The sequence below is a fragment of the Thalassophryne amazonica genome, chromosome 2 (genome assembly GCF_902500255.1).
Source record: "Thalassophryne amazonica chromosome 2, fThaAma1.1, whole genome shotgun sequence".
Lineage (NCBI taxonomy): Eukaryota > Metazoa > Chordata > Actinopteri > Batrachoidiformes > Batrachoididae > Thalassophryne > Thalassophryne amazonica.
Window position 1 is genome coordinate 28075494 of NC_047104.1, and position 14101 is coordinate 28089594.

Sequence of the window (14101 nt, forward strand, 5' to 3'; positions counted from 1 at the left end):
TTGAGAGCACAGAAGTGAGGAACTGACATGAACATGATCAAATGATTTCAGAGACAGCAGCCAAACACATTTATAGAGAAATTCTACATTAATAAAATGTCAAATTTCCACTGTTGGTGCATCTTGTGCCTCTTTAAGTGCCTCCACATTTAAGGTAAAGAGCAGAAAACACCTTTTCCACCATAGGATACTGCTGACGTGACCACTCAAGTCAAGTCTGGCAGCATGTGCTGGTGTTGCATCTCACCGCATGCACAGAACTACCATGGGTCCTGGATGGTAACCACCTAGGTAGACAGCTGGCCCATTCCCACACCTCTTAAATAACCATCTATCTGTCACAGCCAGGTGAAGCATTGATGTCCCCTTGGCCTTCTCCAGCTAATGGGGACCTCAGGACTTGGGCACCTGCTTGCTGGATCATGCAAAGAGAAATGAGCCACATGCCCAAAATATCGAAGCTGATGCTCCCTGATGATGTAACTGATACTCCACGTCTTTGCCCCCCTCAATAAGGGTAATATCTCACTGGACTGTGACAGCTTGTGAATGGCATTTGCGCGGGAATTTACACGACGTTCACTTGGTGTCGTTATCACCTCGCTTGCGTCGCAGGGCCTCGCTTGTGTCGTGCCTGAATTCTGAATAGTTCAAAGTTGGCAAGGTGACAAAGGTCCACGCCACACACACACGGCCGTCACAGGCATTGCGAAGCCCTCTGAATGTAGTCTCTGTGATTCATAATGTATAAGAATCGTGAGAGAACTTTGTGAGAGCTTGACAAACAAACTTTTCTTTTTACATGACTGGAGAAGAACAGCGCTTCTGGAAGTGGCCGAGTGAGTCCAGCAGCCTCCAGCCACACAGCCATGCAGCCAGGCTGGCTCCGACTATCCGCACACGCTTGTCAGAGGGCTGGATGAGTCCTGCCTGGCATCAGAGGAGCCACACCATCTAATGGAAATACGTTTTATGCATCGACCCAGCAATGCAGGCACAGTCCTGCCATGCACCCATGTCAGTGAGCTGGACAAATCCAAATCAGTGCTGGAGGAGCTGCACCATCCACTGAAAGTGAGTTTTATTCATTAGCATCGGCAGGCTGGACGAGTCCTGTCAATCAGTGGAGTCACACAAACCAGATTTACTGTGTTTTTCTCTTAATTTTTTGGATGACTGCATTGCTTTATTATGTATCTTCAGCAATTTGAGGACAGGTGGTTTTTGCAATGTATCGAGGAGCGCGTCCTGAGTTTCCTGGAGCCCAGCCAGTTAAGGATCATATAAGCAGAGGACTGTATACTGGTCATTCCTGGGAGGAGAGGACAATGGATCCAGCAGGAACAAAAATATTGACGAGCTCCTCTGCATCATTCTGCAAGTCAGTGAATGCCCACACTTTAAAAAAAAAAAAATCATTTGTATTTTATTATTATTATTTACAGGGTTTTGTGCCTTACTGGCTACAGTTGGGGTATTTCCACAGCCTTTTTTCACATAAAAGCAGGATAATACTAACCCACAGCAATCCTGAGCACTTTACAAACGTAACATTATTTCAGCCACGAGTGGTGTTTGAGATCTGTGAGAGTGCCTCGTAGCATTTGAGTGGGACTCACACGATATGTATGCGGACATTCTCGCCATGAGTATGTGAAATATTCAGCTGACATTCGTGAGATGTCTTTAGTACCAATTTAGTGAGATACCAATTGAGAATTTGTCACCTATTCGCACGTTTTTCTGCAAATTGGCTCCTCCAACTACTCTCAAACAGCTGCGGCCCACTGAGATAGTACCCTAATACACAAAGTCATTCCCCAAAGCCTGGATCTTAGGCTGGATCCAAGACTATTAAAGCACCTTGACATATGCATGAATTTAAGCCCCTCACTGGCACGCAATCTTCAATCAATCAATCAATTTTATTTATATAGCGCCAAATCACAACAAACAGTTGCCCTAAGGTGCTTTATATTGTAAGGCAAGGCCATACAATAATTACGGAAAAACCCCAACGGTCAAAACGACCCGTGAGCAAGCACTTGGCGACAGTGGGAAGGAAAAACTCCCTTTTAACAGGAAGAAACCTCCGGCAGAACCAGGCTCAGGGAGGGGCAGTCTTCTGCTGGGACTGGTTGGGGCTGAGGGAGAGAACCAGGAAAAAGACATGCTGTGGAGGGGAGCAGAGATCAATCACTAATGATTAAATGCAGAGTGGTGCATACAGAGCAAAACGAGAAAGAAACACTCAGTGCATCATGGGAACCCCCCAGCAGTCTAAGTCTATAGCAGCATAACTAAGGGATGGTTCAGGGTCACCTGATCCAGCCCTAACTATAAGCTTTAGCAAAAAGGAAAGTTTTAAGCCTAATCTTAAAAGTAGAGAGGGTGTCTGTCTCCCTGATCTGAATTGGGAGCTGGTTCTACAGGAGAGGAGCCTGAAAGCTGAAGGCTCTGCCTCCCATTCTACTCTTACAAACCCTAGGAACTACAAGTAAGCCTGCAGTCTGAGAGTGAAGCGCTCTATTGGGGTGATATGGTACTATGAGGTCCCTAAGATAAGATGGGACCTGATTATTCAAAACCTTATAAGTAAGAATAATAATTTTAAATTCTATTCTAGAATTAACAGGAAGCCAATGAAGAGAGGCCAATATGCAATCTTGCATGCCAATGAGTAAACTCATTGTAAACTGTGCTTCAACTGTGCCCGGCTGCGTGCCAGTGCACAAAGAATATTTTTAAATGTTCAAACGTTCTGGCATGTATAAATTTTGTGCTACTTGCATAAACTAGTTGTGAACATTGCGCAACCTATTCAAAAATACTGCGTGTCAATGTGAACAGGGCATTTGAACATGAAATTAGATTATGAAGAAATGTTACATCTATAATAAACAGAACATTACAGAAACATTATCTAACTCATAAGAAATAATTTACAGTGCAAATCTGATTCCACACATTTTGTACCACTGCACGCTGCAAACCCCGCCCACGCACACACTAGAGTGGCATTTAGCTAAACATGGTGGAGTTTGTTTTGCTGATGGATGACGATTTCAATGAGCTAACTGAGGGTGCTAATTCTTCTAACTCACACACACGAACATACACTAAGCCATAAGCCATCTGGAGGTATGAAGAGCTGTCAGGATGAAAACCTGGACAAATTTCTGATGCAATTTTTCGCTGGATTGAGGAAGTACATGAAGTTGTTTTTTTTTTTTTTTTGGAAGTATCACGGACTACATCATCAGAATTATTTCTGAACTATCGAACTGTTTTTCCAAGCTGACTGAGAACAATTTTGGACTTCTATTTAAAGTTCGTGTTGGACTGTTGATGTCAAAACACCAGTGATGCATACCAATATGTAAGTCCATTTTCAGTTATTTATAGATTAATATAATATCAAATGACCAGGATCTATTTTAGCCATTATAAAACAAATAATGAATGTTTTTAAATTCTTTCAATGGAACAAATATTTAATTCAGTGAAATCTGGAATGGATCATTCAACAAGGCGAAGTCAAGTTGAATGGAACATTTCATCTAATTTCTATTCATGTGGGATCAATATAACCCAAGATCATTTTTATGGGCTGTTTTATGTAAACTAAAAGATGCCGGAATCTTTGCAGATATGAGTGCACATATAACTATTTTTTAAATCTCATTTAAATCTAATCAAATTAATTTCAGCAAGGTAATATAGTAACTTATTGATTGATTTTTAAATGGACTGCATTTATATAGTGCTTTTCCATCTGCATCAGACGCTCAAAGCGCTTTACAATAATGCCTCAAAGCGCTTTACAATAATGTGAGGGTGCTGCCATACAAGGCTCTCACTACACACCGGGAGCAATAGGGGATTAAAGACCTTGCCCAAGGGCCCTTAGTGATTTTCCAGTCAGGCTCGGATTTGACCCAAGGATCTTCTGGTCTCAAGCCCAACGCCTTAACCACTAGACCATCACCTCCCCCAAATTTTTGATATAATAACTTAAGACATAATTAGATTCTGATCCAAGTTCCACTCTTGGCAGGGGTGGTGACCAAGTGGTTAATGCACTTGGTTTCAGTGCGGAAGGTTCCCAGTTCAAACCTCACCCCTGCAACATTTTTCCATGTAATGTGGAGTTGCATCAAGAAGGGCATCCAGCGTAAAACCTGTGCCAATTCAACATTTAGATCCACCTCGGGTTTGCTGTGGCGACCCCAACTGCAAACAAGGGAGCAGTCAAAGCGACTTACTTTTATGCATACTACATAAAATACAACAGCATTTTGTTGTTTGCCAACTGCCATAAAACACCATCAAGAAGAAGACGAAGCAGAAGAAACACTGAATAAAGTCCAGGAAAGCAGGCTTTCGACCATTTTTGGCTAGAAGAGATGAAGAATACATCACTAAAAGAGTGAATACAAGCACAGAAGGAGAGAAAGTGGGGAAGGTTGAAGAACTAGATGCACAGAGTAATGGAAGGTTCAAGACTGAACTGTATGTGGGTGAACTTGAAAAAAAGATAAAGTATCACATGGCAATACACAGTCCCCACTGGACAACTGAAGGACAGAGGAACAACGCCTGCCTGAAGTTTCAAACTTGGAAGGAATCCAGATTTTAAAGACAAATAGACAGATTTGTTTGGTCATGCATAAACCCAGAGCCTCCAACTCTGCTCCTGGACAGCACCTGTCCATGTCTACCTTCTCTAATCACACCTGATTAATTAACCCCGATTTCCAGCTTCAGCAATTTACAGTTTAGTCAAGACCTTGCCCTGATTTTTCTTTATGCTAAGGTAGTTAACATGTCTACGACTTCCAAGCGAAGGAAGTGTTACAATGACCCAGATATTTTCTGTTATTTCTGTGGCTGCTTCACTTGACAACCTCAAAGACGTAACATCAATACTTTTATCAAAAGAGTGTACCTTTCTTATTTCGGAGTACCACTTGGTGACCAGGACAAAAACTGGGTGCCTCACCAAGTTTGCACTACTTGTGTGGCAACACCAAGATCCTGGTCTCAAGGAAAGAATGCGAAGATGAAATTTGGTGTGCCAATTGTTTGGAGAGAACCCAAAAAACCCCTTAGATGACTGCTACTCCTGCCTTGTAAACATCAAAGGATTTAATAAGAAAAACAAACACACTTGTAATACCCCAGTGTACTATCTGCTATACAACCGGTTCCCCACAGTGATGAAATACCTGTACCCATTTTCACCAAGCTCCAGGATATTGATGAGGATGAGTTTACTTCTTCCACGTCTTCATCCACTTATGTTGAAGAAGAGGATATAGCGCATGAGGCATAGGAAAAAACCGTGTTGACCAGTGTAATTGAAGGCCCACTGCAGCTTGTTGGCAGTCTATGTTTTTACACAGAGTGCTCCCTCACATGCTCTCTGCACTTCAGTCCTTAGCACGGTGGAATAATGGTTAGCACTGTTGCCTCACAGCGAGAAGGTTCTGGATTCAGCGTGTGGAGTTTATACATATGTTCTCTATGTTACTTTGTGGGTTTCATCAACGTGCACATGACGTTCGTGCTCCTTTTCACTGCACTTGACTAAGGTAGTGTCTGCAGATCTAGAATTGGTTTCTATGAAAGTATTCCCTGCTCCCAGTTGACAACTTTTATATACAGTAAGTATGAGAGCAAAGCAACGTGTGGCATACACCCACACTCCAATGTTGGTGTATGATTTTACAGAAGAGGTGATAATGAAGTCTGGAAACAATTTCTATAGTGAAACACTGATGCTTTAAAGATGGTATATTATCAGGCGTGCACATGAACTGGTGCTCACAGTGCTTGTACATGGTAAAAATAAATATGTAACAAAAATGGAAACACTTCTCAGAAGGAAAGCAATGATGTCAAATTGCAGGAAACAAGCTTCGCTAAATGTTTTTCACTGTGCATCATTTATTTTTAGAATGCATGAGCACCATGAGCACCGATTATGTGCTTGCCTGTATATGGTGTATTTCTGGTGCAAAAGATTGCTGCTTGATAAATGATATGTAGTGTATTGACTCCCATTTTTGAAAGGAACCTTCTTCCAGTTTCCCCAATTCACCACAAAGAAATGGCTTCAATCAGATGAAGTGTACTTTAGTTACTAGGCAGAAACAAAAATCAAGATGGCACTCATAGTGGCCATATTGGATAGCGGATGACCACCATTTTCAAAAGGAACCTTTCTTTAGCCTCCCCCAATAATCTGCATTCTTTACTTACTGAGAAGAAACTAAGCGTTTACCGCCCAGTTTATGCCCGGACAGACACATGGCATGAAAACATTATGGCCCCCTCAACTTTGCGGAGGAGGGACTAATAATTATGACATCTTAAAAGCAGAGCTCTTGTTGTTCAGTGTGTATGCAGAACAACAAAAAGGTGATTATCTCTGCATCAGAAAGTCTCACCTGGCCTGCCGCTGTGAAGGCCCGATACGCCGAGCCTCTTCCCCCAACCGGCTGAGAGAGGGCGACCGGCTCCTCGACCCCCTTCCCATGGTCCGGACCACCACGTTGCCATTGGGGCTGCCACTGGGCATCTGCTGTATCAGCTGGGGGGACAGGCTACGATGTAACGCTGAGGAGCCAGACTGTGAGTGACCCTGCAGGGGGGCCCTGTGTGGGTGGCCCTGAGTTTGGGGCTGTTGCTGCAGATGTGGGGCCCAGTTACTTGGAGATCCGACCTGCTGCACCTGGTACTGACTCACTGTGAGGTTGTTGTCACTGTTGGAGCGCACAAGTACATGTGGCGCTGATAATGTGGAGGGGGACTTGCTGTTTCTGCTGCTGTTGCCAGAAGACTGACCCCGTCTGCGTTTGGAATAGGCTGGAGCCTCGCGGAAAGGCACTGTGAAGGAATAAGAAGAGAAAACTGTCTGTTAAAAAGAAAACATACCGCTGTCACCAAGAGATGACAAATCAAGCCATCCAATCCAAAGTCCAGCAGACCATCTGGCCACAACCCAAATCTGGTTTTAACATCTCTTAAAACCAGACTAAACAAACAGGTGTTGAGGGAGGTGATAAAGAAACTGTTACTTTTGTTTCCTTCGCTAATGGCCATCATGCAGTCACTCTTAAAAAACCAATGAGGACTTTGAGAGTGACAGTGAGGTCTTCTGCTGTTGTTTTTTTGAAGTCTTGTGTGATTTCCACTGATTGTGACTCGGACAGCAGTTAACTGACAGGTTTGTGGTTTGATTTCTGCCTACTTGTGTTCAAATGTCCTTAAGGACAAGGAAACTGCTGACATGATGAATCTGAGGATCTGCTCCAAAATGAGAAGTCGCCACACCAACACTTACATAAGGCGTGAACTCTAAAAAAAAAAACACTACTCAACAATTTACACTGATCTCTTTTTAAATTATTCAAACTCAGGCACTGCGGAGTACGCACTGTGAGATATTTATAGTCAAACTAACTCAAGTTTATTAAGGCACTTAGTTAAGTGGTTTAGTAATCCTTGATTTGCTTTGTCCTACATAAGGTTATTTATGTTTTATTTATGTTAATTTAATTAAAAGTGTTTTTTGTTAGCCCTGCAACAGACTGGCATCCTGTCCAGCATGTACCCCGCCTCACGCCCTATGACTGCTGGGAGAGGCTACAGCCCCCGCAACCAAATCTTAAATAAGTGGTTGAAAATGAGTGTGTGAGTGTGTGTTTTGTGATTAGATAGCTAAATTATTTCATTTCACTCATTCTAACCTCTTTATTTTACATCCATTGTACTCAGAAATGTCCATGCAAATTGTAACCTTATTTTGTTGAATTTTTTTTCTTTTCTTTTTTAAACTTATTTCACTTATGTGTGAATACATTGCAACTTGCAATTATAGTTCCACTGCAACTGCAAGTTGTAATGAACTGAACTGGAATTAAAATGTAACTACAAAATGTAATAATTTTGTTCCAATATCTTTTAAGTTATCAACATACAAATAATACAACATACAAAATACAGTTATTATTGTTATACAAACTAACCCATTCAGCATTTTTTAGTGTACATTTTGCACAATGTTGAAGCCAAACATATTCAAAAAAGTCAAAGAAAGCATAAAATGTTAAATTCACATAGAATTTCTACACAGAAATTACTAACAAGCTCTATTAAATGAACTTTCACACACTCCCCCCCCCGCCCCCCCCCCAAAAATGAGCCGCTGTCTCAATGAGAAAAAGTGATGTAACAATTTGCATGGATTTTTTAAAGTTATTTCAGCTTAACCAAAGTTACTTCAACTTAACTAGAGAAACCTTGAAGCATGAATTCAGTTGAAAGTTGAAATAACTTAAAAAAATCTATGCAAACTGTTACATTAATTTTTCTCCTTGAGACAGTGGTTCCTTTTTTAGCGTGCCGTTGGGCATCCAGGAAGATGAGTGTTTAAATCTTTGTCCATATGTTGGAAATCCTTCATGGGTCTGAGAGGTTTGGGTGCTGTGGTCTTATTTTAACCATGGTGCGATTTTGACAAAGATACAAGGTGACCAAAAAAAAAAAAAAAAAAAAAAAAACACAACTCATAAAAATTGTAATAAATCCTACAAAGGTCCAGCAAATTTCTTGAAATTTACTGGACTTCAGTTTGTGTATGATCATTCCCCAAAGTTTCAGTTATCTTGATAGCTTTGCATAAAAGTCATGTTTCAAAATTATGCTCTAAATGGTATGATTTGTTGGCGAAATAGGCCTCTAGGCAAAATGTCTTTTCCTTGGTTGACGAAGACCTGTTGGGGAAGACTGTTGTTCCAATTATCTTCCCCAACATCTCTTAGAAGAAGAGACTGAAGTTTAAGTCCAGCAAATTTCTTGAAATTTGTTGGACCTTTGAAGGATTTATTACAATGTTTATGGGTTGTTGTTGTTTTTTTTGTCAAAAGACATTTGTCCATTGTGATAAAGTTGGTTGAAATCTGACCAATGGTTGATTGGCTGCAGCACTCTTTTATGGCCACAATCAAAAAGGCATGAGTGTCACCAGTCTGTTGTGTCTGACTCCTGTGGAGAAGATCTCGCAGACCAGGGGCAAGTTTAGGTAACAGTCTTCTTCAAGGGACAACTGATCCAGTCACAGTTATAGACAGTGATGTTCCAGGATGCATATTTGTGAAAGTGGGAACAGGACTTCAACCAGGCAAAAACGTTTCCTACTGTGCATGACCCAGGACATCACAATTAACTCACAAACCAATTCTTGGACTGGTTCTAATAATCTTGATTTTTGTGTCCAAATGGTTTCCAGCATACAAAAACATCTCTCTGCGCTACATCACCACAAACTGAAACATTGTTATAGTCAACTGTGATTCTTTACTTTCTGGCACACGTATCTCTATAAAACATAATGTATATCGAATTGTTGACCTGTTATAGGCATTTTATAGGTGTCAAAGGTCCAAACAGACATTACCAGTCACTTTGAGGAAAACAGAAACTTTGGGCTGCTGAGTAATTTATTCACAAATCTGTTGTTAAGATTCACTGAGATCTGAAGCGTGGGTGAGTTTTATTGTCTTTAACTGTTACCATGGGAATGATTTGACATCAGAAAGTTGTATTTTACAAATAATTGGAAATGACATTAAAAGGAATGTGAACACGCGCATGCATGGACAGTTGGAATACTGTGCATGGCGCATAATTGTATTGGAGAAATGTCACTCTCTGTGATTCTCACTGCATAACTTTTTATTTCAATGTTCTTTTCCTCATCCACCACTCCAACTGCCCAGCTATCATCTCTAAAGCGCCCGTTCGTAAGTCTTTGCTTAACACTCAGAGGGACTAAGACACACACGTGTATCGAACTGTGATTGCTGATCGCTCATGGCGCTCAGTGCTCCTTTATCTCTGAGCATCATTAATACACACTCCAGCGTGGGTCCAAAACGGCTGACCTTAATTTTCCGTGGATACATTTCTGCATTAGGCCACTAGATGTGGAGTGCACAGCTGTCATCAACAGTTGGCCTTACAATTACAAAAGTGAAGACAGCAGCATGATGAAGCCTGCAGCCAATCCATCCTATTATTAATGAGCTGCAGCCATACCATAAAAAAAGGAAAGCCTCATCAATGTTTCAAAAGCTTTTCACTGCTGGATATTAACAGAGCCAAAGTGCATTTTGAGTGTTGCAAATGTTAATATTTACAGAAGAAATTAATTAATTAAAATAATGAAAGAAATAAAAGCCTCAACTTCTCTACTGTGAATCTCCTTCATGACTATTTAATCGATCTCACTTCTCTTTACAACAAACTCATCTCGTCTCTCTCTGGAGCTCTGCTGTTCAGGCAGTAATTACCTCTGCTGTCTGACTGGCAGTTCAAACAAACAATATGACGACTCCTAAAGTTGTCAGGCGAAAGTCTCACTAAAGCCACAGGCTGTGACATGAATGTCACATGACCTCACCTGTACTGTTATGCCCAGTAAGTTGACAGAACTCTAAACTAGAGTATCAGTGACACAGCGCTCATTGGGGTTTATTCTCTGAATTATTTCCCCACTATCCAGATGAAGAAAATGATGACATACTGAGAACAAAATTCTTCAACAACAGTTGCAAATTTTTGAAGAAGAAATGAAAGAGAGAGAAAGCTGCATGATGTGGAGAGAGAAGATCAGGGGGTGCTGGCAATTAGCAAGGAAGAAGTGGGGGCAGGTATGAAGACGATGAAGAGTGGAAAGGCAGTTGGTCTATATGACATTCCGGTGGGGGCATGGGAATGCTGAGGAAAGATGACAGTGGAGTTTCTAACCAGATTGTTTAATACCAAGATGGCGCCACATGGGTAGGAGCCTGTTGGAATAGCTCTGAGCGTTTTGCTGTGTTTTGCTGTGCTTTTGTATTCTTTATATGTCTTCTTCGCCACTAGTCTCAGTTGGAAGTGTGCACCTATTGATGCACATGTCATGACATTGGCGGTTTGTCAGTAGGTGGCGTTGGAGCACTGCCTCCTCTGAAATTTGACAGAGGAAAATCTACAAACATAGCAAAATTGTTATTATATTATAGTAAAAAATGGAAATAAGCATTTACTTCTCCCATAAAATGAAAGCCTGTCAACACCTGCCAAGCCTTAAATTGTTGTCCAGCATATGGCCTGACGCTTCTCTCTGATTGGCTGCCTCAATTTTGCCTTCAGGGTGCACAGAACTGTGACCCGGACACACCCATTTTTATTGACAGTGAATTGTATTGTTTTAGTGTTTCTTTGCCTGTGTTCACTCAAACAGAAAAAGAGGATAAAGTGGACCTGAGTGACCCGACTTACAGATACAGCAGCACGCAAGAAGGTATGGTATTTTCCCAACAATAAACCCTAGGTTACTTGCTGAATGTGAAGAAGAGAGCTGAAGAGGGGGATAAGGAGAGGCAAAGACCGCTACAGGAGGAAACTGGAGAGCCCAGACCTGACTATGCTGCTTCACTACCCCCCCCCCCCCCCCGCCCCACAATAGCAACAACCCGGCACCCCTGACGCTAAGTGCAACTCCCTCACACCATGATACCCCACCCCTCACTCCCTGCCAGATCAACCCACATACATATAGACTGTAAACACAGATGCTGTGTACAAGAAGGGTCAGAGCCAACTGTACTTCGTCAGGAGGCTCGGACCTTTCAATGTCTGCAGAAATATATTACAGATGATTTATCACTCGGTGCTCTCTAGCATCATCTTCTATGCTGTAATGTGCTGAGGGCAGCAGGCTGAAGGCAGCAGACACAAGCAAACTCAACAAGCTCATCAGAAGAGCTGGCTCTGTCCAGGGGGTTGAGCTGGAGTCTGTGGTGGAGTTGTCAGAGAGGAGGATGCTGATAAAGCTGCTCAGCATTCTGGACAACACTTCCCACCCCCCCCACATGCCACACTGACATCCCTTGATGATGAGGTGCTGAGCCTCTCCACTATGTTCTCCATCCTGCCTATGGCCTACGCTCCAGCCCAGGAACTGAGTCCTGAGATGGTGGTTCCATCCCCAATGGCAGTGGCACTGGTCAGCTCTCTTCAGTCCCCACCGGGGTCCAATACTTCTAAGGACACAGTGACCGTCCAGCCACCTCCCATGGTGACTGCGCTAAATGCTGCCAGTGGCCCGAGTGGGGCAGTGAAGAGGAGGAAAAGGGGCCATGCCAAGACTGTGGATGGGAAGCCCCAGCTGGTATCCACAACTGCGACAGCCCCTCCTGCTACTGTTTCTGGGCTTGTCCAGGGGGAGGCGTCTGGCTTCTCAGCGGAGCTCTGTCTTGGCTCATGGGGTGGGAGGGGGAACTTTTAACAGCTGTGAATTTCCTTACAGGTCTACCAGCAAGCCCAGCAGCTCTGATGGAGAGGTGGGGAACACCCACATCAGCCCTGCTGAAGTCACTGAAGGGAATTCTGTGCCAGCCCCTAATGACGCCACATGGGAGGAAGCCGTCTCCTCCCTAGAGGAAGCCCCAGAGGTGACATTGTCTTCTGTGCCTGACTGCACCCAGGAGGAGTCACTAGGCTTTTCAGTCAAGCCGTCTTCTGGCTGTGGGGTGGGTACGGGACTTGATAATGTCTGTGCCATTTCTTATAGGCCCGAGGAAGTTACAGCTGAGCATCTGGGTCCAGGCAGCATTACCAAGGAGTCCAGGATCTTGGCTCCCATTGGCGCGACCCAGGAGACTGCAGCTTCGGCACAAGATTGTCAGTGACGTGGGGCTGGATGTCCCCACTCACAAAGATGATGTCAGCAAAGTGGGGGCAGAACTTGATAATGTCTGTGCATTTTTTTGCAGGCTTGAGGCAGCTTTTGCACCGAACTTTGTCAGTAAAGTGGGGCTGGATGTCCCCACTCATGAGGACACCGGTGAGGCAGGGCTGGACGTCCCCGCTGCCACTTACATTGGTGGGATGGGGCTAGATGTCCCCGTCTCGACCCCATCGGAGAACTCCAGGGAGTTGGACTCTTGCCCTCCTGCCTCCACTGGGAACTCCAGCAGCCGTGCAATCGGCCACCAGTTGTCACCGGTCTTGCTAGTCTGCGCCAGGGGTTACTGCAGTCCACATATGCCAACACTGACATTTCTTGTGGTTTTTGTGGAAATATTCATTCATCTCTTAGTCTGCAGGTCAGCTCACCCCTATCTTGTAGGCCCTCCCAGTCTCGCAGGCCCTCTGGGTCTGGGGGTAGGAAGTTTATTATCTCCTGGTTGTCATAATAATGTTGTTTTACAATGTTGTTTTACTCCATTTTCATTGTAACAATATGGTCCTGGTTTCCAGACCAGTACCATTTTGTGTCCCCTCGTTTCCAGACCAGTCCTGTTCAGTCATCCTCTGGTTTTCAGACCAGTACAGCCCCAGTTGGCAGGCCTTTCCTGCCCGGGCATGATTTTGGTTGTTTGTCTCTTGGTTTTCAGACCAGTCCGCCCTGGTCTGGCAGACGTTTCCTGCCCAGGCGTAGTTTTGTCAGTGCATCTCCTGACTTTCAGTCCGCTTTGCCCCTGCTTGGTGAGACTGGCCCGATGGTGGTCCTGGGCTGTCGTCCTGCACTCTTCTGGGTGTGTCCCCCTGGTTTGGCTGATTTCTTTCAGTGGATCCGGCCCCCGCCTCCCACCTGTATTTCTTTTGTTGGGTCTAGGGTATTTATTGGTTTCCTTAGGTGGTGTCCCCGGTTTTGTCTGGTGTGATCTGTGTTTTTTTTTTTTTTTTTTTTTTTTTTTTTTTTTTTTTTTTTGGGGGGGGGGGGGGGGGGGCTGTCAGGAGCCAACCCTTGGGGGGGGGGGGGGGGGGGGGGTCCTGTTAGGGTTCTGTCTGTAATCAGGTTTTAGATGGTTTAGTCTGCCTTTTCTGCCTGTTTTTCTCTGTCTGTCTTCTCTCTAATTTCCTCTGTCTGTCTTAGTCTGTTTTCTCTGCTTCACTCTGTCTCTCTCTATCTCCCTCTGGTGTTCTGGTGTTGCTGTAGGTTCCTTACATGTTTCTCTCTCTCTCTCTCTCTCTCTCTCTCTCTCTCTCTCTCTCTCTCTCTCTCTCTCTCTCTCTATCTGTCTCCCTCTGGTGTTCTTTTAGG

At 43.6% G+C, this 14101-nt stretch overlaps 1 protein-coding gene across 1 annotated transcript in view; it reads right to left on the minus strand.

Moving 5' to 3' along the window:
• shank2b (SH3 and multiple ankyrin repeat domains 2b) overlaps nt 1–14101 on the minus strand; it is a 618688-nt gene that overhangs the window by 369778 nt on the left and 234809 nt on the right. Inside the window, exon 10 of the mRNA XM_034184578.1 lies at nt 6453–6891. Within this exon, the coding sequence (XP_034040469.1) occupies nt 6453–6891 (439 nt within the window). The remainder of the gene's footprint in view (nt 1–6452; nt 6892–14101) is intronic.